The 26,701-nt window shown below is 38.0% G+C and overlaps 2 protein-coding genes and 1 pseudogene across 2 annotated transcripts; 2 read left to right on the top strand and 1 right to left on the bottom strand.

Annotated features, from left to right (window-relative positions):
- Nucleotides 1-5,169: 5,169 nt before the first annotated feature.
- Nucleotides 5,170-5,448, bottom strand: LOC112134633 (small ribosomal subunit protein eS26-like). Its single transcript, XM_024250979.2, has one exon. It carries the CDS (start codon nucleotides 5,446-5,448, stop codon nucleotides 5,170-5,172), a length of 279 nt encoding a protein of 92 aa, XP_024106747.2.
- A 294-nt stretch (nucleotides 5,449-5,742) lies between these two features.
- On the top strand, nucleotides 5,743-26,049 carry LOC100455294 (inositol monophosphatase 1). The gene is given in 9 exon segments (XM_054561798.2): nucleotides 5,743-5,857; nucleotides 6,552-6,685; nucleotides 8,244-8,261; nucleotides 8,263-8,346; nucleotides 10,275-10,320; nucleotides 12,610-12,715; nucleotides 18,949-19,057; nucleotides 24,635-24,786; nucleotides 25,675-26,049. Coding segments are annotated over 9 exon segments (828 nt in total). The 5' UTR covers nucleotides 5,743-5,794; the 3' UTR covers nucleotides 25,791-26,049.
- LOC100456387 (magnesium transporter NIPA2-like) lies at nucleotides 14,503-15,604 on the top strand (annotated as a pseudogene).
- Nucleotides 26,050-26,701: the final 652 nt, after the last annotated feature.

The following is a 26,701-nucleotide window of genomic DNA, read 5'->3' as shown; positions in this document are numbered from 1 at the left end:
GGCATCATTCTTTAAACAATTAAAGACAAGTTTCTTGCTCTTTGTGGGATGTGGGAATTGGGTCTACAGTTCACATCATTCATCTCTGGGAAGTGTTTCATTGGCAACATGATTGTTACATCATCTTGTCCTTTGATTAAATGAAGAGAAACAATCACTTCCTAAGCAAGGAGCCAAATAGCTCACTTTTCTGGTCCTGCTGTGGCTGGGACATCTTATATCTGTGCAACAGTTTTTGCATGATGATGATGTATGTACCACGATGCCGCCCCTTCAAGAAGAGGAAACATTTTAAGGACCATAAACTAGTCCTTGTACCACGTATAATGCAACCTCCTTGTGCCGTACATTCTCTGCGTGAGGACTTTTGTAGGACCAAAGGGAAAATTTCCCTTTGTTCTTGAATACTTGCTGAAAATCAACTGACAAAAGACAGATTAATAGGAGAGAAGGATACAAATTTATTTGATCATAGTTTTAAGTGACATGGGAGCCTTCAGAATGAAGACCCAAGATACAAGGGAACAGTCCATTTTTATGTTTAGGTTCAAACAAAGTATAACCAGCTGTGTAGAAACAGGACTGGACCAAAAGTGTATAATGTAATGCGAATAGACTGAGTGGGGAAACCCGGCAAAGCCTGTCTGTTTAGATTTTATTTGGCCTCTCTGTGGTGCATTCCTTCCTTCTGTGCATTGGGCAAGACCCTCTGTGGAACAGGGGTCTTGAGACCTACAATCAGAAAAAGTGGGTTGGAAAATTTATTTATGGTCTGTTTTTTACACGAAAAGTTGGGGAGATTAGAATTATATTTTTGGGTTTCTAGGACCTGCCTTGGGGAAGAAGAATTCCAGTTTCTAAGGCAAGTCTTGAGGGAGAATGTGGCGCCAGAGGCAGGAAGGCAAGAGGGGTCAAATAACTTTTTTCTGTGAGGCTGCTTCTGAGGCCTTCATTTTGGGGTGTCGTTTTCTGAGCCCTAACACTTTGGAGTCAGTGTGTTTCACTGCTCTGCTCTTGCTGTGTGACCTGTGACCTGTGTGAGGGCAAATCATTTACCTTCTCTGAGCCTCAGTTTCTTCATCTGTATGATGAAGCTAACTATACATACCTCAGGCAACATTTAACAAAAACAATGCATATAAAAATACAATTGCTGAAAGCATAGTAAGTGCTCGATCGGTGGTATCTAAATACATCATTGAGAAAAAGGGCAGTTAGTTCTGGCTACTGATTATTAAAAAAAAAAAAATTACTATAAGTTTACCAGGTATTGCTTTGGCAAATAAAAGCTGCTCAACCGAAGTCATATCTCCAATTTGTGTTTTGTCAAAATGGTACTATGGAAAAATGAGAGAAAGGGTAAAGAAAGCGAAATGGGAAAAGGTGAGTGAATGGAAGAATAAAGAAGAAAAGAGAAAAATAAAGAGGAATTGAATTTTAAAAAGATTTAGAGAAGAAAGGGCAAGCAGGAGAAAAGAAGTTAGAAGAACCAGAACTGAGAAAGAAGAGGCCAGATCTGAGGCTTCTGCGCCGGTGAAGACCCGGGCCAGGCCTGGCAGAACCTCGCAGGGCACAGCTCGGGGCGGGGCCCAGCAAAGCAACCACGCCCCCTCATTGATGAGCTCAAGAAGCCGGGACCTTTTGGTCCTGGGCAGCCTCTCGGCCTCCCAAAGCACTGAGGCTGGATAGCACCAGGCACCCAGCTAGCAAGACGCCCTCCGACTCGAGGTGAGACCCCTGTTTTCCCCGCCCCGCCTCGCCACCCTCTCCGGGTTCGGCGGGCGCTTCCCTCTGCAGGGGCGGGGGCGCGCGCGGTCTGCGGTGCGCGGTCAGCCCCTGGGGCGAAGGCCGCATCTAGGTGATCCCTGCCTGCCACGTTATCTGGAGCTGCCCTGGGGTGACCAGGAACAGTCCCGAAGTTGGAGTAGCGGTTCGCGGACGCCACTGCACTTAACCTGTGGCAGCTTCTGTGGAATCATTGCCTCTTTTCATTTTCCTTACTCCGAAAAGCTCAGAGAAACTTGGCGCATCCCAGGCTCAGTTAGTCACCGTGAGTGATGGGGCAGCGCCCGGATGACTGGCAGCGCCAGTAGCGCTGCTAGGGACACGTGGCCGACAGATGGCAGAGAGATCACTTACAGGTAGTCATCGTAAGAGATGGGGCTGCTCCAGTCGCACTGCTGGGGACAGGTGGCCAAGAGGAAGATGGCCTGGCTCCCACGCTGGGAAGGGTGTGACCAGGACAGACACAGCAGGAAACAGTTCAGGTGTTTATGGATTTGGGAAAATGAAAGTGAGTAAATACGGCCCCTTTCCATCAAGAAATGTACTTGTGATATGATATATACGTGTATATCAGAATAAATGTATTACATATATATGTTTTCATCCACCATTACTGGCTCATAACTCCCATAGGCCCTTGTTACAGTCTTTTGTTATAATGTCGGGGCACTGCAGCCCTCAGAAAAATGGAATTTCTCTCTTTGACCTTCTGTCCTCCTTCCATCTGCTGCTTTTTCTCCCCAAGGTAAGGATCTTCCTCTACCTTTTTGTCTTGTAGCTGGTTATAAATAAATTCTCTGGCCTATCTTTGTCTGATTGTAGGTCATAAGACTCCCATTTTGGAAGAGGCCCCGCTCCATACCCAGGAGAAGGAATGCTGCAAAGGGGAACCAAGAAGAATCTGAACAGACAGGCCTCACTGGGTTTCCCCAGTCTACTACTATTAGATCATACAGATTTTGTGGGATGATATTCCTACACAATTATCTATCAATCATGCCTATCCGATGAAGTCCAGACTCAGGCCCTCAGTTGCTGTCTACTCAAGTAACTTACATGTTTATATCTGCAGGCCAAACCTCTCCTCTGAGCTCAGGATCTATCTGTTCAGCTGAATAATTGACAGCTTCTTTTGTTTTCAGGGAGGCCTCATATCTCTGCTAATTGAACTCTTAATTTTCCAACCTCTTACCCATATCCCAAACTTGACTCTTTTTTCTGTTACTCCCCATTCAGTAGATGTGACCGTTATGCATTCAGTTGCCAGACTGGAAAATCTGGTCATCCTTGAACTCTTCCTCTCCCTCATACTCCATAGCCAATCTGTTACTGAGTCTCCCCAATTTTATCTCCCAGAACAGATATCTCTTGACTCCCTTAGCTTCTCCACCAGAAAACTTCCCTCCCCAGGTTTCAGCCAATCATCAGTTCTCCTCCGCTCTACTGCATCCTGAATGTAAATCATCTAACCGTCTACCCACACCCACTTTCTGCCAGTCTGTTCAGTAGCCACAATGTAGTGATTCCTCAAGTGTCTCCCATCAAAGTCTTATCCCTGAGGTCCTGTAAGGGACCTCATTACCTGTAAGGTCCTACAAGGACCTGTAAGGGACCTACCCAGTAAGGGACCCCACTTCCTCCCCAGCTTTATCCCTCCTAATTCCCTTGACGTCTGAGCTGTCACACTTAGGCCCTTTAGTTAGTCTTCATGTACCAGGCATCCTGCAGTTGAGTGAGTTCATGCCTGTTCACTTGTTCTCATCTTGGTTTAATCTTGTCTTCAGGGAAACCTGATCTGATGCCTAAGTCCAGGTGAAATCTCCCCTGTTAGATGCTTGTCATTGCACTTCTCCTCCTTAGCCTTTATTATTACAGTTATGATTTTGCATGTGGTCTGTGCATTTTTGATTAATATCTGAGTCCCCTCATAGAGAGTAGGTGCGAATGGGACCTGGTGTTCCTCCCCATGGTGCAGTGTATAGCATAAAATAGGTATTCAGCAAACATCTATTGAAGGGTGAAACACATAGTGACTTCTGGGTGGAGAATCCCTAGAAGAGAGGGTAGCTTTTGAAATGGGCCCTGAAGAATTGGTCGAAGTGACGTTAGTACTGTGAGTGGCTTGAGCCATTTCTGGCAGGAAAGCAGGTGCAGCTTGCAAACGTCTAGTTCTGTTAAGACCAGCGGAGCAGAATGAGTGTCGGAATGAAAAAAAAGCTTGGTAACAATTCTTGAAGTTCTCTAAGGAGTTACTTATATGACTCAGAGAGTGGCCTCCTTTAAAAATTTTTTTTTAATGCCTTTATCAGAAAGAAAAAGCAACAGGCAGAAACTCACTGTATTAGTCCTTTGCCCTCCTTTCCTCTTCTGTCTCTTTTCCTATAATGTAAGCCCCAAGATAGGGATTTCTGAGTATCTTCAAGATGCAACTCTATGTTAGCTATTCTCAATTGTAAAGAAGACAAAACTAGGGTTGCTTTATACTGAGGCCACATTTTTGGAATCTGACAGCTTAAAAAGCTTCATTGTGCTAGGTACAGTCTTTAGAGTGTGGTCAAGCCACTGATGAGTTATTCTAGTCTTCAGAAGTCAGTGGAAAGCTGGACACTTCAGAACACAAATATATGTTGTTGTTTTTTCTCCTCTCTAATCTCAGAGTAAAACATTTCATTTTTTTTCTTTTTTGTTATTCTTTTGGTCCTGGAATTTTCTTTTCTCAGAATGCCATAATAGAAAAAACAATGGAATTTAAAATCAGTTCAACTTCTTACTGTGTTATTTCTTTCTATCGTCTCAGGTACAGAAGTTCTCATCTCTAAGCCTTAAGTTCTTGATCTTTATAATCTTATCAAAAAATCAATCTCCTGTGTAGAGCACCTGCCTGCCTGGCATTTAGTTAGTACATGTGCCTTTTGCTCCTTCCTTTCAAAGCTTCTTTTATTTCAGTATTCCCAGTGTTCTTTCTTTTATCTTCACTTTATCCCTCACCCAGACATTTACCTATCTATTAAAATGTTTTCTTGTGTCCTTTTTCTCTATTTCCTAAACCAGTGTTTGGTTGTTGATTTTTTTTTTTTTTTCCTAAACTCCCTTTATTTCACCCAGCTATGCAAATTACGAGGCCAGGGATATGACCACAATCAATTAAGGTTTAATTTACATGAATAAGCTTTCTTTCTCATGAAAATACTATGTGTCACTTCTCACTTGGTCTAACACCCACAAAATCCCCACCCTATCTGGCACAGATACACTCAACATGCAATATTAAGCACAATTTTTATTTTATTTTTCTCCATAGAACAGTCCGTCTTCAGTCTTTAAGGACTCAGCTCCTTACATGGGCTTTGGTGGGGGTCGTGGGGCAGCACCTGCAGGTCTTAATCAGGGTGGGGGTGTTCGATCCTTGCGGGCTTCATGAGATCGGTTCCTGACTACTTTGCTGTGAATTGCGCAACTCACACAGTAATGTAGCTTCACATACAGTTCGGGAAGCAAATAGGCTTCGAAGACGCTTGCTTCAGAAACGTCCCTGACTGCTGTGGCCTCCACTATGTTCTGAATGTCGAATTTCTTAATGGCCTTGTCCTTGGGCATGCATTGGGTACAGTTTGTGCTGGGAATAGGCTGCACGTGGCTGCAGCCCTTTTTTGGTACAACCATTGTTCCTTCTTTGCTTTGTCATCTTGGAGGCGTGCACCGGAGAGTGTGTTTTGTTTTTTAATGTGTTATGGTATGGACACATTTGGAGATAATTTAATAGAATTTTTTTTGTTGTATATTTCTGCATTAATAGTGAAATAATCGAGGTAGAAAATGTTCTTTAATTGGTCTAGGAGTAAATCTTGGAAAAAAAAATTGAACTCTGGAATAGGGCAGGGGGTAAATTAGAAATGAAAGTCTGTTGCTAATGAAGATTTTTTGTGTGTGTGAAAAAATTATTCTATAATTAAGACTTTTAGAGAATTCTAACTACTTTGTGCTGACATGTGTTAAATATTTTCAGAAGATGGCTGATCCTTGGCAGGAATGCATGGATTATGCAGTAACCCTAGCAAGACAAGCTGGAGAGGTATGAATTAAAACTTTGGCAGCCATAATGTGATGGGTGTGAAGTGTGTGGTTGCCTTATTAAATAAAACATGTATTTTGTTCAATCTGCATTTGTTTTCCTTTTACTAAACACTTTATAGTGAGTACTTCAATTTTATATCATTAAACGTCTTGTGATGACAGTTGTGCAGCTAAAATGGGATGTTAGATTACATAATTCTGTACCTAAAAGGTCATAATTATTGAAGGCTTATGTTATAAACATTTTTATAAGAAATTCTTAAGAATAGGGTTTTTTTTTTTTTAGACAGAGTTTCACTCTTGTTGCCCAGGCTGGAGTGCAATGGCATGACCTCGGCTCACCACAACCTCTGCCTCCTGGGTTCAAGCAATTCTCCTGCCTCAGCCTCCTAAGTAGCTGGGATTACAGGCATGCACCACCACGCCTGGCTAATTTTGTATTTTTAGTAGAGATGGGGTTTCTCCATGCTGGTCAGGCTGGCCTTAAACTCCTGACCTCAGGTGATCTGCCCGCCTTGGCCTCCCAAAGTGCTGGGATTACAGGCTTAAGCTACCATGCCCAGCCAAGAATATCTTTAAGGAATGTTATTTAAAGTCAGATTGAATGTTTTAAACCATTTTTGTGTTTTATCTTTTTGTTTGATTTAAAATTACTTATGCTTTTCTATTTGCCTACCAAAAACCCTTTTTAGGTGGTTTGTGATGCTGTTAAAAATGAAGTGAATGTTATGCTGAAAAGTTCTCCAGCTGATTTGGTAACTGCTACTGACCAAAAAGTTGAAAAAATGCTTATCTCTTCCATAAAGGAAAAGTATCCATCTCATAGGTATTAATTTCCATTTCAAATGATAAAATGAAATCTAAGTTGGAGTCACTTATACTAGGCAAGCATTTTGATTTTAGACACAGACATTGACTTTAGTTAGTTTAAGCTGAAAAGGGATTTATGTTGTGGGTGTGGGCTCCTTGGGCCAGAACCGTGGGAGGGAGGAGGAGTATCTGAGGGGACACAGGAGCTATGCCTGAGGAGGCCACTGGTAGCCTCACTCCTGACTCTGATGGTTTGAATACTTTCTAACTAACCTTTTGTCTTTACCTCATTAGTTTAAGATTACAAATTCTGGGCAGGGATATGCGGTTTCTGAGCTTAGGTGCTTTGCATATGCTCAAGCTGACAGGGAGTAGGAAAGAGGAATATTTGGATTCCTTCACAGCAAAAGGAATGGTTGGGTGCTTGGAAGCTAATGTGACAAACGTCTGCCATTGGCATGATTTAAAAGTTCAATTTCATTCTCTGTATCGTAAACTTCTTTATATGGTAGAGTGGCTGTAGCTCTAGAAAGTCTGAGAGAAAATCCTGAAATTAGGGCTCTTTTACAGGTACAGAAATGTAACAGAAACATTATCATTCTAAACTGTTAGCACTGTGATTCTGGACTTCTTCCTAGTCATGTCATTGGCCATTCCTGGTGTTTTTAGCCATTGAGAAGAAAAAATGTTTAAAGCCGTGGCTAAGTATATTTCTTCCAAATAAAAATATTTATAGCGAAGAGGAAAAGAGATAAATAAAGATGATGATTGTGGTTATTAAGACAGTTCAGTTTTAAATGAAAGAAAATAAATAGAAAAGAAAATAGGAAAGAAGAAAACCAGTGAACTCTAGCACCATTTATGGGATTTCCATAAGATTTAGTTAGAAACAAGTTACTAAGTATAGCTCACACTCAAGGCAAGGGGTATTAGGCTCTGCCTCTTCATGGGAGTATTGGAGAGTGTCTGGACCCATTTTTAAATCATGGCATTTCCTTAATGATTTCTCATCTCCAAAAACTGCTCTTTTCTGGCGTGTGTGTGTATACATGTGCATGCCATGCATATGCCATTACTTATTCTGGTATTACATTTTATAATTTTTTTTTTTGAGACAGTGCGATCTCAGCTCACTGCAACCTCCACCTCATGGGTTCAAGCAATTCTTCTGTCTCAGCCTCTTGAGTAGCTGGGCCTACAGGTGCATACTACCACGCCCAGCTAATTTTTGTATTTTTAGTAGAGAGGGGTTTCACCATATTGGTCAGGCTGGTCTTGAACTCCTGACCTCAGGGGATCCACCCGCCTTGGCCTCCTAAAGTGCTGGGATTACAGGCATGAGCCACCATGCCCAGCCACATTTTAAAATTTTGAATGCTGTAATTTTTCACATGACTTTACTTTCAGTGAAATAAAATAAAGCTTCCGCCTCACTGTTATCAGTCTTTCTAGGGACAAAGAAGCAACAATAGAAAAGTAGGGCGCAGACTTTTATATTTTATACAAGACTGTGTAGCTAAGGAAATGTCATGGTTTGGAAATTGCTAATAGGAGTGTGTCCTTCTTGCTTTCAGTTTCATTGGTGAGGAATCTGGCAGCACGGGAAAAAGGTGTCTTAACTGACAACCCTACATGGATCATTGACCCTATTGATGGAACAACTAACTTTGTACCTAGGTATGTTTTAAACATTTTAATATAATTGCTCTTTGTATATTACCTGTATAGCCCTTTAGAGTGCTCTGTGCAGGAACATACGCATTTTAGAGAATTGTGCACTTTGTTTATGCATCTTTATTCTAAGAAAGGGTATCTAAAGTGAACAGAGCAAATTGTATTATGCAGACTTCTCATCGGATATGGAGGTAAAGAAATATTAAGGGTGTGATCTTTTTATGTGGAGTAGCATGCCCTGATCACCATTCTTTTCTTACTCTTGGAGTCATATAAAAAAAAAAAAAAAAAATGGAAGCAAACAACCTTGCTTCTTTGAGATCGAGAAAGAAACTAATGAGGTCACTATTGGAATGCTGTCAATATGGAATGAGTTCGGTCCAGAAGAGAAAACAGGGTTAAAAATTGGAGGAGTGTGAGGTTCAACAGGCTTAGGCTTGAATTCTGGTGTTTTTAAATTGACTTTGTGACTTTGGGCAAGTTAATCTTTTTAAGCCTCAGTTTTAAAAAAGACCATATTAATGTCACCTGTCTAATAGAATTGTTTATTGATGGGACTGTATGAGTGGTACATTTAGGTAAGAACTTAGTATAGTGCCTGGCACAGAGTTTAAGTATATGATATCACTAGAAGAAAGCCTGATGGAATTGCGCATGTGAGTTAAAATGAGTAGCCAATTATGTGGGATTCCACATAGATGTTACTTTTTTTTTTTTTTTTTTAAGACAGGGTCATACTCTGTCACCCAGGCTGGAGTGCAGTGGCAAGATCATGGCTCGCTGCAGCCTCGAACTCCTGGGCTCAAAGTATGCTCCCACCTCAGCCTCCCAAGCAGCTGGGACTACGGGTGCAAGCCACCACACCAAGCTAGTTTATTTATTTTTGTAGAGATAGGGTCTCACTACGTTGCCCAGGCTGGTCTCAAATGCCTGGCCTCAAGCGATCCTCCCACCTTGGCCTCCCAAAGTGCTGGGATTACAGGCTTGGGCCACCACACCCAGCCCATCAATGTTACTTTTGAAGTTGCCATGTAGTTGTACACATCTGTACTACGTACAGAATTGTTAAAATCTATAAAGTTTTATAGACTTTATATACATGATAGTGTTGTAAGTTAAATGTGGAAAGATGCTCATGATGTAATGTAAGAGGAGAAGATTATATGATACAGTGTGTATAGTTTGATCCTATTTTTGTTAAAATAACAACGCATATTTAGAGGTTTTTATTTGTAGTATTTATGTTGACCCTATTTTGCCTTGATCTTGACTCTCTTGTGGGTCAGAAATTTCAACCTATGTGTTTAAACTGTCATGCAACCATAAAAATAATGGTGAACAGTCTACTATTCAGATGTGAAGTTACAGGTTTGGTGTTGGAATAGAGACAAATAACAGCAATCCTGAACAATGCAGTACCTGTGTCTACCAAGGCTCCAGGCTGCAGGAAAAAATGATGAAAATAAACTCTTTTCTTTTTAACAATTCACTTTAATTTTCTTAAAATTTACTTTTATTTTTTGAAAAGATATTTTCACATAGTCATTAGATTATGGCATTTGATACTCAAAAGATAGGAAATGGCATACAGTAGAAGGTACCCTTGCCACTTCCGTCCCCAGTTTCTCAGGACCCATCTCTCAGGTGACCATTGTTATCCATTTCTTATGAATCCTTTCCGAGATGTTTCATGCCTGTAGGAGCATCTTGTGTGAATGCATGTATGTGTGTATAATATGTCCCCTTCCCTATTTACACAAGGAGTTGTATACAATACACACTGTTCTGCATCTTAGATATTGTGGGGAGGAGGGATAAGACTGTTTATAGGAAAAATTTTATGAGAACTTCTATTACAAAAAGATGAATTTTTGTAACTATATTAACAATAAGTTCTATCTTGGTGAATTTGTGTTTTGTCTTTTTTTAAGATTTCCTTTTGTAGCTGTTTCGATTGGCTTTGTTGTAAATAAGAAGGTATGTTGTTTTAAACATATAGTTGATTAAATGCCTTGCTTTAGTTTTCTGGGAAAGAGTAAATGTATCTTCATAATAAATTTAGGTGTCTTTATTTTCAATTCATATAACTGCATTATTTTGAATATAAGCTACAGGACTGTTAAAATGTTCATAACACATTTCCATTGAAGAAAATGTAATGCTTTCTGAGAAGCAGGGGTTGTAAGGAGAAAATGCACACAAGTAACTGAAAGTTCAGTATTTAGCCACCGTTATATGTGTCAGAGAGTGAATGGGATAGGAGTTTATGTGTGATCTAAAATGCTTCATGGAAAAGGTGGGATTTAAGCTGGGAATGCTTTAATAGGTATCAGTGAAAAGAGCCCTTTAAAGACCAAGAATTAGCAAGGGCCAATGCATGGTTTGAAAATAGCAAGTGTATTGTGGGATCGACACATTATTGAATACTTGTGTAGAAAGCCCTGTAGAGTAAAATCCATAGCTATTGCATTTCCTTGCTGTTTGGCTGTTTGTTTGGTTAAACAGTGAAGATATCTGCTACTATCTTACATCCCTGTCTTCAGGGAATTTTTGATATGTTTGATCAACTTGTACACAAAAACACTAAAGAAATTTCTGAAAATAAAACACAAATTAATACAAATGGAGGCTTAGCCCTAGGGTTGTGTTAATCGTGAGAACGTCCAAAAGGAGCTAAGTGAGCATTCAGTCTATAATCAGCCCTGGGCTGTGTGCTGGTCCTGCCATTGAACTCACAGCTCAGCACAGAGTTGGATGTGTGAACAGGTAAAGATGATATGTGGTGGAACTATGACAAAAAAATACTGTGGGAACACAGGATGTCACCAATCTGCCAAAAGTGGGTTGGGAAAATCTTTATAACAGAAGGGGGTCTTAGAAATTGGTCATGTGAGTTGATCCTTAGAAAACTAGGGCTTTGCCAGATTTGGGGAAAAAAGGAAAAGAAAAAAGAAAAGCGTTTTAATCCAAAGAAGAGCTTGGAGAAGTCGAAGACCATGATGTGTGCGTGGAACAGTGAGATGTTCATGGAGAGGGAAGCACTGGAAGTGGCCAGGGCAGAGGTTAGTTTGGCCTTACTGTAAGGCACAGTGGCCAATCTATGTGAGAAAATTTAGTTTTTGTTTCTAGGTAGTTGGTAAACAGAAGATGTTTTGGAGTGGAAAGTGACAGATAATTCTAACAATGCAGAGATTATACTGGGGTTTGGGTGATTATGAACTAAGTAGAGGCAGTGAGAATAGCCAAGGAAATGCCAGAATTGGGAAGTGTTTTTAAGATTAAATTTGAGTGGTGAGATTTATGGGGAAGCAATGGGAGGTGATCAGGCAATGAGTGATTTTGACCTCCTTGATAGAGATTCTGCAAGACTAGGTTCCAAAGTATATGTTTTTATCTATGATTATGGGGTTGATGGGAGCCAAATTATTAATAAGTTGAATTTGTGGACTGGAAAGGCCAACCTGTATGAATATGGAGAGCTACAAGGGAAATGGAAGTAATAGAAGAAGGAAGAAAAGCCTGAAGTATCTAACTTTTAAGGCTGAGGCAAAGAAGGAGTTTCTAAAATAGTGACTCTGAGATGGATTGGTGAGTGAGGTAGAACTGAAAGAGTAATTCTGGAAACATGGAGGTACAGAATTAAATATTAAATAATGGTTGATGATGGCCAGCAGTCTCCAATTCTTCAGACAATACATTTGGTCAGGAAAGTTCACTGATATTCTCTGAGGGACTTTCAGAAGAATAAGTGATCAGGGCAGAAGCCAAATTGTAATGCATTAAGAGGAGCACAGGAGATGCAAAGTGTAGACTACTCATTGGCAGTAAAGGGAAAAGGAGGGAATAACATTTTGAAGGTTTTGTAAGGGAGGGAGAAACTTGGTGAGAAGGTATGAGAAGAAAAATCCAAGAGAAGAGGTAGCAGTTGATGGAGCAGTTTTTCAGAGAATATAAGAGAGGGTAGAAATCCTAACACAGGAGGTGTGTTCACCTTAGAAAATGGAAAAGCTCTGTCTTCTTCTGGAGCAGGAGGGAGAGAGGTAAGGTGAGTACTATTAACTCTGGACATAGATGAGGTGAGAGTGAAGGATTCCAGATCTGATGAACTCTTTCTCTGATTAGGCTGGAAAGCATCCTACAGTATAGCCATTTCAATCAATTGTTAGTAGTATATGATATTTTCTTGTTATGGTCTTAGAAGAATTCGTTGATTTAACGTGGAAAAATACTCAGGTTTGGTAAAAGAAACTTGTTTTTCTTCTGCAGATAGAATTTGGAGTTGTGTACAGTTGTGTGGAAGATAAGATGTACACTGCCAGGAAAGGAAAAGGTGCCTTTTATAATGATCAAAAACTACAGGTTTCACAAGAAGGTAGGTTTATTCTCCAATTATTAGTGCCATTGATATTGTGTACTCATATTTTACTGTTCTTTTAATGTTTACCTATGGAATTCCCCAGTTGTTAAGTTATTCATAAACTGTGTTTATTTTCTCTTTGTTCTGTTATTTCAACTTCAGTTTTGAATGTGGAGTGGAAATAGGGAAAGCAAATGTAATTGAGCAAACACTTCAGGCTCAGCATTGGATTTGGTGATGGAGATAGGAAGATGATTAAGACTGGCTTCCTACCCTCGTTTGAGTTCATGGTTTATGTATTAGCCATTGTAGTAAAATTCCTTATAGAATTCCTCTGATCTGATGCCATTGTGACAAATTACTGGAAAGTAATTTGGGGAAAAAAGTCAATTAAAGATGGAATCACTTAAAATGATACACATACATTTTACATGAACTGAATGATTGGCATTTGAAGTCTTCTTCCTCTGTGACAGCTGTCGACCCAAAAGGAGAAAGCTCAGGCAAAATTAATATAGAGAGTTTATTTGGGCCAAGGTTGAGGTCTGCAGCCCAGGACACACTTCCAGGTTGTCTTAGAGAGTGCTCCAGAGAACTAAGGAGAGGCTCAAGTTTTTAAAGAAAAAAGGATGAATCAGAAGAAGAGGTCATTTCTAATGTTTTTCAGGAATTTTCTTTGGTTTACCGGTATCACATTAATTAGTGATTGGCTATACATTGTTGAACTGTAGAGCATATGGCATTTTATGGCTACTTGGCATCAGTTAGTCTAGAGCCTGCATAGCAAGTGGCTTCAAGAAGCAATTATTTAGCTCAAGGGGGAGTGAAACTGACTGCTGGTATACTTTAAATGCCTCTCTGGGCCTGATAATTTAAAGGGGCTGACATTCCACAGAAAAACGTGGTTTTTTTTCCGTCTTTCTCACAGCCGATTGAAGTTTTGAGTTACCTTTCTTACACAAACTACATCCAACATTTTTCAGTTTGCACTTTGAGATTATTTTAAATGCAGCAAGAATTTAAAGATACTTGCAAAGCTATTTGAGTTCAGAATCTTCCTAGATTTTATTTAATTTTTCTTCTCAATCACTTAATTTGAGAGCAGATTTTTAGGTCATTTTCTTTTTATTGAATTCTAAGGCCCCAAAGATTGGATGAGGCGTCCTAGTTTTCAAGATGTTAACGTGAAAAAATATGCATCTTAGAACTGAAGGAAGCGGGGCCAGAGGTCCTGGGGCAGATTCTTCTTGGCGCTTCTGCAGGGAGGAAGCTGCACAAGGATGCCGCCTGGAATGCTCGCACCTCCTACCGGGATGGCCTGCGCAAGACGGGGCGGTCTCTGTGCGGGTTTGCGGGTGTGCGGGTGTGAGCCATGGTACCCAGGGCCAGATCGCGGAAGGGAAGTTGGGAGGCTGGCCTGCAGACTGGGGTGAGGTCGCCACTCCTTCCTTTCAGGCTGGAGCTACTCTGCTAGGGTTTAAAAACTTGAAATGAGAATAAAGGGTAGTATTTACGAGAAAATGAGAGAGAGTAAATCATATCTAACCTCCTCCAGCCTTTTTTTTTTTCCCCATAAGAGACCAAATTAAACTTACGCACTCTCCTAGCTGTGATTGCCCTTCGGTCACAGAGAGTGAGAGCAGAGCGAGACCAGGTCTGAGATAGCGAAGCAACTCATTCCTTTAAGGACATTCACACTGATGTCCTATTTTCAAACGATTTGAAAATTGCATCATTCTGCCTCCAGTACTGGCAGTTTCTCTGTTCTGTGATCAATGTGATTCACAGGAACATTTTGTTAAATGAGCCAAGGGTGTGGAAAATATGACTTTTATATTGGTCTGGGATTAGCTATGAGCTCCAGCATTTTCACTGGAGGAAGTTTCATTTGGGGCAGGAAAAAGAAAAGGCTTTCTGCGACTTGCCAGAAAAGGTTCTATGAGAGCAGGTCAAGGTGGCCATGCATATCCTAAAGAATGGTTGTGGTAGGCTAGACTGCTGTCAATGGGAGCTGGCGAGGTGGCCAACTCAGCTGCATGTGGGTTTGCACCGGCCACACTGGTGACTCCACTAGGAGCTCTCAGCGTCCTAGTAAGTGCCATTCTTTCTTCATACTTTCTAAATGAAAGATTTAATCCTTATGGGAAATTTGGGTGTTTGCTAAGTATTTGAGGATCTACAGTTATGATCACTCATCCTCCAAAAGAAGAGGATATTGAGACTAAATAAAATATCTCACAAGCTAGGTGATCCAGGTTTTGTGGACTTTGCAACACTTGTGGTCATTATGGCCATGATATTAATCTTCCTGGTGGGTCCCCACCATGGACAATGATCTTGTGTATGTAACAATCTGCACGTTTGTGTATGTAACAAATTGGCACATTTTCAGTCTCCTGGGTTAAGAGCCTAGGCAGTGCTATCAGAGAGCTGCTTGCTGGAAAGCCTGCGCTGCCACATCCCCTGGCCTGTGTTCTGCTGCTAAGCCGCATTGTCTGTGTGAACACATAGATTAATTACCTAAATTGGGCCCTGGATATATTTAACACTTCCATCATGACTCCAATATATTACATATTCTTTAAAACATCAGTTTTTAAACTTGTTCAGCTGTTGTTTTTAAGAAGTGGCAAGATATGCCCATTGATGATGTCACTGGTACTTTTGACTGGCTTTACAATAATCGTGGGGATATTCTTGTTGCACGCTTTTAAAGGTGTCAGCTTTAGTCTGGCAAGTCTGCCTGTGTCTCTTCGAAAAGACAAAAAAGCAATGAATGGCAATCTCTCTAATATATAAGAAGTTCTTAATAATAATGAAGAAAGCAAAAGCTTAATCTGTGGAATCAAACAACACACTGGTGAAAATATCTCCTGAAGAAAGGGAATTCTGACAGCTTTTTAAGAAAGATATAATTAAAAGGTTAATCTGTAATTCTGTTATAAAGTGAATTTGAATATCAGAATATGTCTGAAAAAGCACTGTTCTCAAATAAAGACAATCCTTTTAAAGATTTCGCTAATTTGAACTAAGAAATTACTTTTCTGATTTTTTTTTTTTTTTTTTTTTTTTTTTGGAGACAGCGTCTCACTCTGTCACCCAGGCTGGAGTGCAGTGGAATGATCTGGGCTCACGGCAACCTCCGCCTCCCAAGTTCAAGTGATTCTCCTGCTCAGCCTCCTGAGTAGCTGGGACTACAGGCGCGCCGGCTAATTTTTTGTATTTTTAGTAGAGATGGGGTTTCACCATGTTAGCCAGGATGGTCTCAATCTCCTGACCTTGTGATCCACCCGCCTTGGCCTCCCAAAATGTTGGGTTCACAGGCGTGAGCCACCGTGCCCAGCCCTACTTTTCTGATATTTAAACGATGGTTGCTCACTAAAATGAACTCAGTGCATGACTAATTTCTATTAACATTGTATTACTGTAGAGATTTTTTTCATTTTGAATCCTTCTCCAAAATCTAACACTGCTTAAAATGACAGTTTTAAGTCTATAAAAATGCTTTATTTTTTCATTGGTGATGAAAGTCTGAAATGTACATTTATTTGTCATCCCCACTTCATTAATCCCTAATCATATAGGCTTTTTGATTTGCATAAAGAACAAAATTATCCCAAAATTATCCTGTGATTTACCTTACCTATTATAACAAAATATAATACATATATTTTATATAAAAGTTAAAATACAATACATATTATATTTATATAAAAATTATAATTATATAAATATATATATAAAATAGGTTAGGTAAATCAGAGGATAATCTATATAAAATAGGTAAAGTAAATCATATGATAATAGAAATATATATGAACCAAAGAAATGTGGTAGCTTTCATAGAAACAACTCTTTTCCTTTGCATAATTATTCTTCACTTTACAAAGTATTAAATTATTTAACTATTAAAAGTAGAGCAGCAAAAAGAATAAAATGCCTAGGAATACAGCTGTCAAGAGAAGTGAAGGACCTCCTCAAGGAGAACTACAAACCACTGCTCAAGGAAATCAGAGAGGACACAAACAAATGGAAAAACATTCCATACTCATGGATAGGAAGAATCAATATCATTAAAATGGCCATACTGATCAAAGTAATTTATAGATTCAATGCTATTCCCATTAAACTACCATTAACATTCTTCACAAATGTAGAAGAAACTATTTTAAAATTCACATGGAACCAAAAAAGAACTCATATAGCCAAGAAAATCCTAAGCAAAAAGAACAAAGCTAGAGGCATCATGCTACCAGACTTCAAACTACAAGGCACAATAACTGAAACAGTATGGTACTGGTACAAAAAGAGACACATAGACCAATGGAACAGAATAGAGAACTCAGAAATAACACTGCACATCTACAACCATTGATCTTCAACAAATCTGTTAAAAACAAGCAATGGGGAAAGGATTCCCTATTTAATAAAAGCAATGGGGAAAGGATTCCCTATTTAATAAAAGCTGCTGGGAGAACTGGCTAGCCATATGCAGAAAATTGAAACTGGACCCTTACACCTTATACAAAAATTAACTCCAGATGGGTTAAACCAAAAACTATAAAAAACCTAGAAGAAAATCTAGGCAATACTATTCAGGACATAGGCACGGGCAAAGATTTCATGACGAAATTGCCAAAAGCAATTGCAACAAAAGCAAAAATTGACAAATGGAATCTAATTAAGCTAAAGAGCTGCTGCACAGCAAAAGAAACTATCATCAAAGAGAACAGGCAACCTACAGAGTGGGAGAAACTTTTTGCAATCTAGCCAGCTGACAAAGTTCTAATATTCAGTGTCTACAAGGAGCTTAAACAAATTTACAAGAAAAACACAACCCTGTGAAAAAGTGGGCAGAGGACAATGAACAGACACTTCTCAAGAGAAGACATTCATGAGGCCAAAAAACACGTGAAAGCAAGCTCAACATCACTAATCATTAAACAAATGTAAATCAAAATCACAATGAGATACCATCTCACACCAGTCAGAATGGCAATTATTAAAAAGTCAAATAACAGATGCTGGCAAGGTTGTGGAGAAATAGGAACACTTTTACATTGTTGGTGGGAATGTAAATTAGTTCAACCATTGTAGAAAACAGTGTGGCGATTTCCTCAAAGATCTAGAACCAGAAATACTATTTGACCTAGCAATCCCATTACTGGGTATAGACCCAAAGGAATATAAATCATTCAGTTACAAAGATACATGCACACATATGTTCATTGCAACACTATTCACAATAGTAAAGACACGGAATCAACCCAAATGCCCATCAATGATAGACTGGATAAAGAAAATATGGTACATATATACTATGGAATACTATGCAGCCATAAAAAGGAATGAGATCATGTCCTTTGCAGGGACATAGGTGGAGATGGAAGCCATTACCCTCATCAAAGTAACGCAGGAACAGAAAACCAAACATTTCATGTTCTCACTTATACATGGGACTGAACAATGAGAACACACGGACACAGGGAGGGGAACAATACACACTGGGACCTGTCAGTCGGGGGTGAGTTGGCGGGCGGGAGAACATCAGGAAAAGTAGCTAATGCATGCTGAGCTTAATACCTAGGTGATAGGTTGATAGGTGCAGCAAACCACCATGGCACACATTTACCTATGTAACAAACCTTCACATCCTGCACATGTACTCTGGAACTTAAAATTAATTTTAAAAAGCAGTACAACAGTTACAAAAATGCTCAGGACAAACACACCTGGTGAACATACATCTTGTCTGATGGGAAGAGGTGAAGTGTGGGGTGTCGAGTGTGTCCTGAGCTGCAGTCAGGATGTTTCAGAGGAAAATGGAAAGCCTTGGATAATTTGCCAGCTTTGTAAATGGAAGTGAGAGAAGAGCTACTATGTAATTTTCACTTTTGTTTTCTTTCAAATCTATATATAAGTTCCCTATTGAATTTAGTTTCTAACATCTACCTTTTTGTGTTTAAGATATTTGCTCGTTTTTCACGACACATATTATGCCTGCAGGCAAATTGGTTATATTCTGTACATTTGGGGAATGGTCTAAGGAGCTGGACTCTTTTTGATGCTTATAAAAAGCTGACTTGGAAATAATAAGTTTATCAGTTTTAATATTTAAAAGCTTAGAAATGAATTTGATAAAACTAGGAAGAGGGATAAACATGTTATATTTTCTTCTGAATAAAAGTCATTTTTTTAGAATTCTAGTTATTAAAATCTAGTGATTATTTAAAACATTTCCTTTTTAGATATTACCAAATCACTCTTGGTGACCGAGCTGGGCTATTGCAGAACATCAGAAACTCTAAGAACTATTCTTTCCAATATGGAAAAGCTCTCTTGCATTCCTATTCACGGGTGAGCTCTTTTCATTTTCCACCTAAAGTTCTAGATCATTTAACATCTTAAAATAATATATTTTCCTTTAGAAATGAAATATTAATAGAAACGGAATTGGTACCATAATTCTAATTTTGTAATGTAGCTTTGAAATGTTTTCTTTGAAAATAATTTCAAACATAACAAAAAGTTGTAGAAATAAAATAGTGCAAAGAACAATTGCCTTTTTTAATAGATTTGCCTGTTGTGAATATTTTACTCCATTTGCTTTATCATATAATTATTCTTTCTCGTCTTCTCTCTGTCTCTCTGTATGTGTGTGTGTGTGTGTGTACACACACATTTTTTTCTCCCTCATTATTTTAGAGTATATAATATACATCATGGCTCTTTAAGAATAGGATTTTTTTTCTGTAACCACAGTACAATTGACTTCACAAATATACTTTTTGTCTAATCTACCATCCATATTCAGTCTTGTCAGTTTTGTCAGTAGATCTAATAATATCCTTTACAATATTTGCCTTCTGCTGGTACAGGATGCAGTTTAGGGTGAGCATCACATTTAGATGTCATGTCTCTAGCCTCCTTTGATCTGGAACATCTCCATAGCCTAAGAAATTACTCATTTCCTTTAAGTTTTCAAATTATTTGCATAGAGGTCTGCAAGGTAGAATTTTATAAACCATTTCTGGCTTCTCCATATCAATAATTATTTCCCCCTTGTCACTTATTTTGTGTATTTGTGCTTTTTTTCTTTGTTCATGTTTTTAGTTTTGTTACCTAGTGGTTTATCAAAGACCCAGAATTTTGATTTATTTACTGTTTTTCTCTTTTCTACTCAATTATTTTCATCCTTGTGTTTCCTTTTTGTCCACTTTGTTTTCTTTTTTCCCTTTTGAGTAGAAAATTTTAATTCTTTGATATTTATTGATAAAAGTTTTTAGGCTATGAATTTTTATCTGATCACTGCTTTCGATATCTTCCATACATTCTGATTATTTATTGTTTTCATTATAATAAGTATATTTCATAAGTTCTGTAATTTGTTTGTAGTTCCTTTTTCACCCAAGAGTTTAATTCTTAAATTTTCACAAGGACAGATAGTCTTAGCCTGTTTTCTGTTGCTTATAACAGAATACCTGAAACTGAGCAACGTATAAAGAAAAGGAATTTATTTCTTTCAGTTATAGAGGCTGAGAAGTCCAAGGTCGAGGGGCTGCATTAGGTGAGTGCCTTCTTGCTGGTGGGGATTCTCTGTAGAGTCCTGAGGTAGCACAGGGCATCACATGGCGAGGGAGCAGAGCGTGCTCACTCAGGTCTCTCTTCCTGTTCTTATAAAGCCATATTCCCATAACTCAATACGTCTTATTCCCATGAGAACTCGATAAACTACTAATCCATGAATGGATTAATCCATTCACAAAGGCATTTATTTCTTTTCTGCCTCTTCTCCACTCTGTGTATCCACAGGCTAGGAATGCTCTGTTAGAATTAGTTTGTTTGCTCTTTCTTCTGCTTACAGGTAGTTTGAGATTTGTATTTTCCGATTCCTAGACATGCTGAAGGAATAGGTCTTGTGGGTTTTATTTGTCCTCCTTTTTGATTTTATTTAATTTTATTTTTCAGGTGGGTAATGGGGAGTTTCAAAATCAGCATGCCACTATTCCTTTCTAAACTTGAGTCCTTCTGTAATCAGTTTCATAAATGAAGAAATTAAAAGCAAATATCCATGCTTACTTTTATGTTTACATTTTCAAGAAAAGCTAGAGTTTTGAGGTCTTTAATATAGGTATGCTATATTAAATAGAATTTCTGACCTTTATTATAGTTGTTTGCATTAAAAATCATAAATTTTGTCATTCAACAAAATCTGTAAGTTTTGAATAACACATATTTTACTGCCTACTGTTTCTACCTTTTTTCCTTTTGAAAATATCATCACTGAGTTATAAGAGTCTTAGACCTGATCAAAGATCATCTAATAATCCAGTCTTTTTTTGTAGGTGAGTCGACTGAGGCTCAGAGAGGTGATGTGGTTGCCTTAGATCGAACAGCTGGGTGGAAATATGACTAGAATCCTGGCTCCCACATCATTTCTCTTTCTCCAATATTGGACTTCTCTTAGGAGTCGGACCTTAAAAATATAGTTTGGCCATGTACAAACTAATTTTGTACTATACATCTTTGTTCTATACAGTAATGAGTAAAGTGAAAGAGAGAGAGCCTCTGTCAAATAGCTACAGAACCTCCCAGAATGATGTCCTTGAGGGAAAGGCAATAAACTTGTTGCTACAGTGTGCTGTCTTGAAGCAAGGACTGTAACCATGGGCTATAAAATGGTTATGTTAGTCATAAAAGAGCTGCAAGAGGTTTACAATTTTACCTTTAATTTTGCTGTTGGATAAAGTAAAAACTAATTTTTACTTCAGGATTTTTTCAGAAGTATAACCAGGGAAATATTACCAAGGAGAAGTTCTGACATTGATTTAAGATCTTTTGCATTCAGCTGCTTCTTTAGTTTAGCAATGTGATTTCAGAGTTACTTATACAAAACAATGAAACTAAAGGGAGTCATAATCTGAATGAATGCTTTAAACAAGCAGAAACAGTCTAATAGGTTCCTAACTAGGAACAAATATTTTTGAGACAACAATTATTGTGGCTTAATTTCCTTTAATTTTTCAAAATTTAATTAGATGAAATGTACCTGGTATATATTTTCTGGCATCATCTTTCGAGAATAATTTTATCATAAACATAGCTACTTTTTATTATGTATCTTTTATATGCCAGGCACTCTTTTGGTGCTTTACAAATATTATTTGTAATTATTGTAACAGTGATCTAAGGTAAATTAGTATCCCTATTTGATGACAAGAAAGCTAAAACTCAAAGAAGAAACTTGGTCCACATTCGTGTTTTTGGTTTTTTGTGATGGAGTTTCACTCTTGTTGCTCAGGCTGGAGTGCAGTGGTGTGATCTCAGCTCACTGCAACCTCCGCCTACTGGGTTCAAGCAATTCTCCTGCCTCAGCCTCCCAAGTAGCTGGGATTACAGGCATGTGCCACCACACCAGGCTAATTTTGTATTTTTAGTAGAGACAGGGTTTCACCATGTTGGCCAGGCTGATCTCAAACACCTGACCTCAGGTGATCCACTCTCCTTGGCCTCCCAAAGTGCTGGGATTACAGGCATGAGCCACCATGCCTGGCCCAGATTAGGGTTTTTAAGCAGCTGAGCATGGAACAAACTCAACTCTTTGTGAACCCCAAACATAGTCTTTTTTATGATATACCCTATTAGCTGTATAGGAGGATCAGACTAAGATAGGATTCAGAAGGCACAGTGTAGAATCTACACCATAGCCTTAATTACCTGGTAATATAAGTAATCTCTTTGGTAATATTTGCTCACAAAATATATGCTCTAGCTGACTACAAGACTCCTTGCCTGAGATCCCATGATGTGCATTAGAAGTGATGGCAGCACCACTAGTTGCTATCACTGTTGTTCTGCTAGCCTAGGATTCTCTCTGAATAGAATACTAAGGGCTTACTTATAGAAGATCTTGGTCTTTGCTTTCTATAATATGAGATATCAGCCATCACATATCTCATATGAAAAGGGGAGAAACACATCTTTCTTTATAACTGAAAAAATGCCACAAAAGCTCATTTGATTTCATTCATTTGGGAAACAAACATCTTGGAAATTTATTGCACCTGCTAGTTCTTTCTTAAATTTGATGTGCAGCAAAAACATAGGCAGGAAAAAATTCCAAATCAAAGACATTATATCATTCTAATCCTTTTTTTAAAAAATCTCTTTGAGATGAAGGATGTACTTGGGTGCAATATTTTTTATAGATACAAAATAAATACCACATTTGTAATCAATTTATCATTACTTTTTTAAAAAATAAACTGGGAAAGATCTTGGTAAATAGAACCCACTGCTTTATTTCCAGAGCTTTAAACAGTCACAAAAGGAGTTTGAATAGAAACCATTTGCAATTAACTTGCAGACATAATGACCTTTTTCTTCTAAAAACACATTTCAGTGTGTATTTCTTTAATAAAAAGGAACATTGTCTAACATAGCCACAGCACAATTATGAAAGTCAGGAAATTAACATTGATACATAATCTAATATAAAGACTTTATTCAAATTTTGAAAAAAATTTTAACCCAATGTCCAATCCAGACTCATATATTGCATTCAGTTCTCATTTCTCATCAGTTTCCTTTAATTTAGAACTCGCTTGGTCTTTCTTTATCTTTTATGACCTTGACATTTTTCAAAAGTATAGGCCAATTATTTTGTAGTCTATCTCTTGATTTGAATTTGTCTAGTTTCTTTATGATTACATTTGGATTATGCATTTTTGGCAGGAATGTCACAGAAGTAATGTTCTGTACTTCTCAGTGCATCATATCAGGAGGCATATGGTATCTTTTTGTCCTATTATGGGTGATATTAACTTTGATTACTTGGTGATGGTAGATAGATCATTGTAAAAATGCTATTTTTTCCTCACTGTACTTACTATATATCTTGTGGAGAGATACTTTGATACTGAAAATATCAAACTTTTACCCATTAATTTTAACATTTATTGATGATTTTTTTTTTTTTTTTTTTGAGACGGAGTCTTGCTCTGTTGCCCAGGCTGGAGTGTAGTGGCTTGATCTTGGCTCACTGCAAGCTCCGCCTCCCAGGTTCACGCCATTCTTCTGCCTCAGCCTCCTGAGTAGCTGGGACTACAGGCGCCCGCCACCACGCCCGGCTAATTTTTTTTATATATATATTTTTAGTAGAGACGGGATTTCACCGTGTTAGCCAGAATGGTCTCGGTCTCCTGACCTTGTGATCTGCCCACCTTGGCCTCCCAAAGTGCTGGGATTGCAGGTGTGAGCCACCACGCCCGGCTGATGATTCTTTACTGAATAAGTTATTACTATAATTGCTATCAAGTAGTATCTTACTTATTCTTACTTATATCTTACATATTCATCTTACCTTGCTGTATTTTCAAGGAAGAGGTGCTATGAGAGGAAAAACCTGTAGTAATCTTTCAAGAGAGGCCTAGGTTTATGCAGAACCCAGGTGGGTTGCAATCTTTTTAGGTCTAGATATGATGCACATCCAGTTGGGAATGATCAATATCATGATACTTTATGCTCCCTAGAGATTATTGTGCATTGTGTATGTGTGTATGTGTGTGTGTGTGTGTGTATCTGTGTAAAAGAAGCTGTAGTTGCCTTGGGTTCAAAAAATATGAATATATTTGCATGCTGTTATAGTAGAATTATAGCATTAGTTTTAGGGCTTTTTTTCTGCAAAATTATTGCTTTCATGTTTATCTTATTAAATTATTGCTTTGTGAGGATTAGTTTTGGGATTTATATGGTACATCACGATAACTGGATTTTATATATTTTTATTTTAAAATTAAATACCATCTTTTTTTTACAGTTATTCTCTAGATTGGTTCAACTTATCTCAATCAACATTCAAACTGAAGTTAGGAGGAAAACCTTATTTGAAAGGTTATGTTTTTCAATCTGCCATTTTTGAATACTATTTTTTAGGATCCAGAGTGTTGGAACAGCAGCTACTAATATGTGCATTGTGGCAAGTGGAGGAACAGAGGCATTTTATGAAATGAGAATTCACTGCTGGGATATTGCAGGAGCTGCCATTATTGTTACTGAAGCTGGTGGTGTGCTAATGGATGTTACTGGTAAAATTATGAGAAAGTGAATCATTTTTCTCTTTACATCTCTTGGACTTTCCTCTGTATATGGAGTTTAAAAAAAGTTTGATACATATGATAGCTTGGATTTTAAGACAAACAGGCTATATAATTTTGTGCAAAATCAAAATAAACATTAGGAGATAGAGGCAAGGATGAGAACTAATGGCAATGTGGGACTAATAGTGATAAATGGCTAAGCCTTTTCAAATGTGAGTAATAGGAACTCCTGAAAGGCTGTAGAGAAAGCCTAGAGAGTCACTGAGTCTGAGGCTTGTATTCAGAGTTCTTTGAATTCTGACCATTGTGATAGTTGATGGTGGACCTTCAGTCCTCCACCATCACCTTCTGTGTTGGGACTAGAGAAGTTAAATATTTGCTTTGAGCTGATGGTGAAATTTTTGAAGTGAAGAGTGAACCTGGGTTCAAAGAATTCACCAGTGATCTGAGAGAAAGGCAACAAAGAAATAAGGAAATGGGAAGGACAGCGGTATGAAAATTAATTGGAGTCACATTTTCTGTCCATAGATTCTTAAACAGTAAAGAGGTAATAAGAGTGTATACACACACACACACAAAGAAATAGAGAATAGATGACATTTTTCAGACTAGCATGACTTGAGACTCTCTCTCTCCCCCACCAACCTTGCCAGTAAATACCAAAAAACTGGTATTTAAAAAAATATATACTTAGAAACTCAGTTATGGATTGCCAAAGCTTAAACATTGTAGTTATGTGACAGTACAGTAGATTTTTAAAAGAAAACTGAAAGTAGTAAAATGTCATGATTGACCATAGTGCACATTGCTGTACTTGTTTGATGTAAATTATTTTTGTACCAGATATAACTATTTACCATACTTGATTTGTTTTAGGTGGGCCATTCGATTTAATGTCACGAAGAATAATTGCTGCAAATTGTACAGCATTAGCAGAAAGGATAGCCAAAGAAATTCAGGTAGTACCTTTTCAACGAGATGATGAAGATTAATTGCAGCAGCCTCATAGTCAATCACAGTTGCTTTTCTCCAGATTTGCTGACTCACTGTGGATATGTGTTTCAGATGTATTATATGCTTAGTTTAAATTGTCTTTGTCCAGATTAAGAATTTTGAACTTGTTTCATATTTTACTATGGCTAGGTTTGCAAGAATAGACGTAATGTTTATTTCATTATTTAAAAAAATTGCATGTAAGAGCTTTAGGAAAAATACACAAAAAGTACAGTTGATGAAATAAGTATAACAGCAACTGAAATAGTTAGCAATTTTGCATTTCTGAGTATCAATGGTCTGAAATTTTGACTTGCTGTATATATGTATGCCTAGATACTCGCTTAGAAAGTTACCTATTTGGAAAAAAAAATTGTTTGCTCTCAAAAGCCATATTTAAATTTGTAAGGATATATTGAATATTTCCTAGACCAAGATTTTTTCTTTGCAGAGAAACTTTTTTGTTTTATTCGGTGTTCATATAACTCCTAGCACCGTGCTTGTCAGTTGGCAACCAAAATTAAACATTGTAAGAATGAATATTTTGAAGTCATCAATTCCTAGTTATTATATAGAGTAGACATGTAATGAGCTCATCATTCTGTACTTTTGCTGTATTTTTCATGATGATGTGAATTTTGAAGTAAAAACAGTCTAGTTATCTTTTGTATGTTTCACGTTAACATACTGCCAGATAGAGCTGCTTATTGTGGGCATTTCTGCAATAAATATATTTTCCGAAGCACTTAGTTAAGGTATGTATTTTAATTTGCTTTAAACTCCCTAAGAGAGAAGAAACTGTTCCCAAAAAGCACTCTCATCAGATATCTGATATATTTAGATACAGTGTAACATTTTACTAATTTCAATAATCACATTTCAAAGATGTTGATGCTGATTTGTGTTGGCA

Source organism: Pongo abelii, chromosome 7, assembly GCF_028885655.2.
Source record: "Pongo abelii isolate AG06213 chromosome 7, NHGRI_mPonAbe1-v2.0_pri, whole genome shotgun sequence".
NCBI classification, from domain to species: domain Eukaryota; kingdom Metazoa; phylum Chordata; class Mammalia; order Primates; family Hominidae; genus Pongo; species Pongo abelii.
Note: the sequence above shows the minus strand (reverse complement) of the source record. Positions and strands in the feature narration are given on the sequence as shown.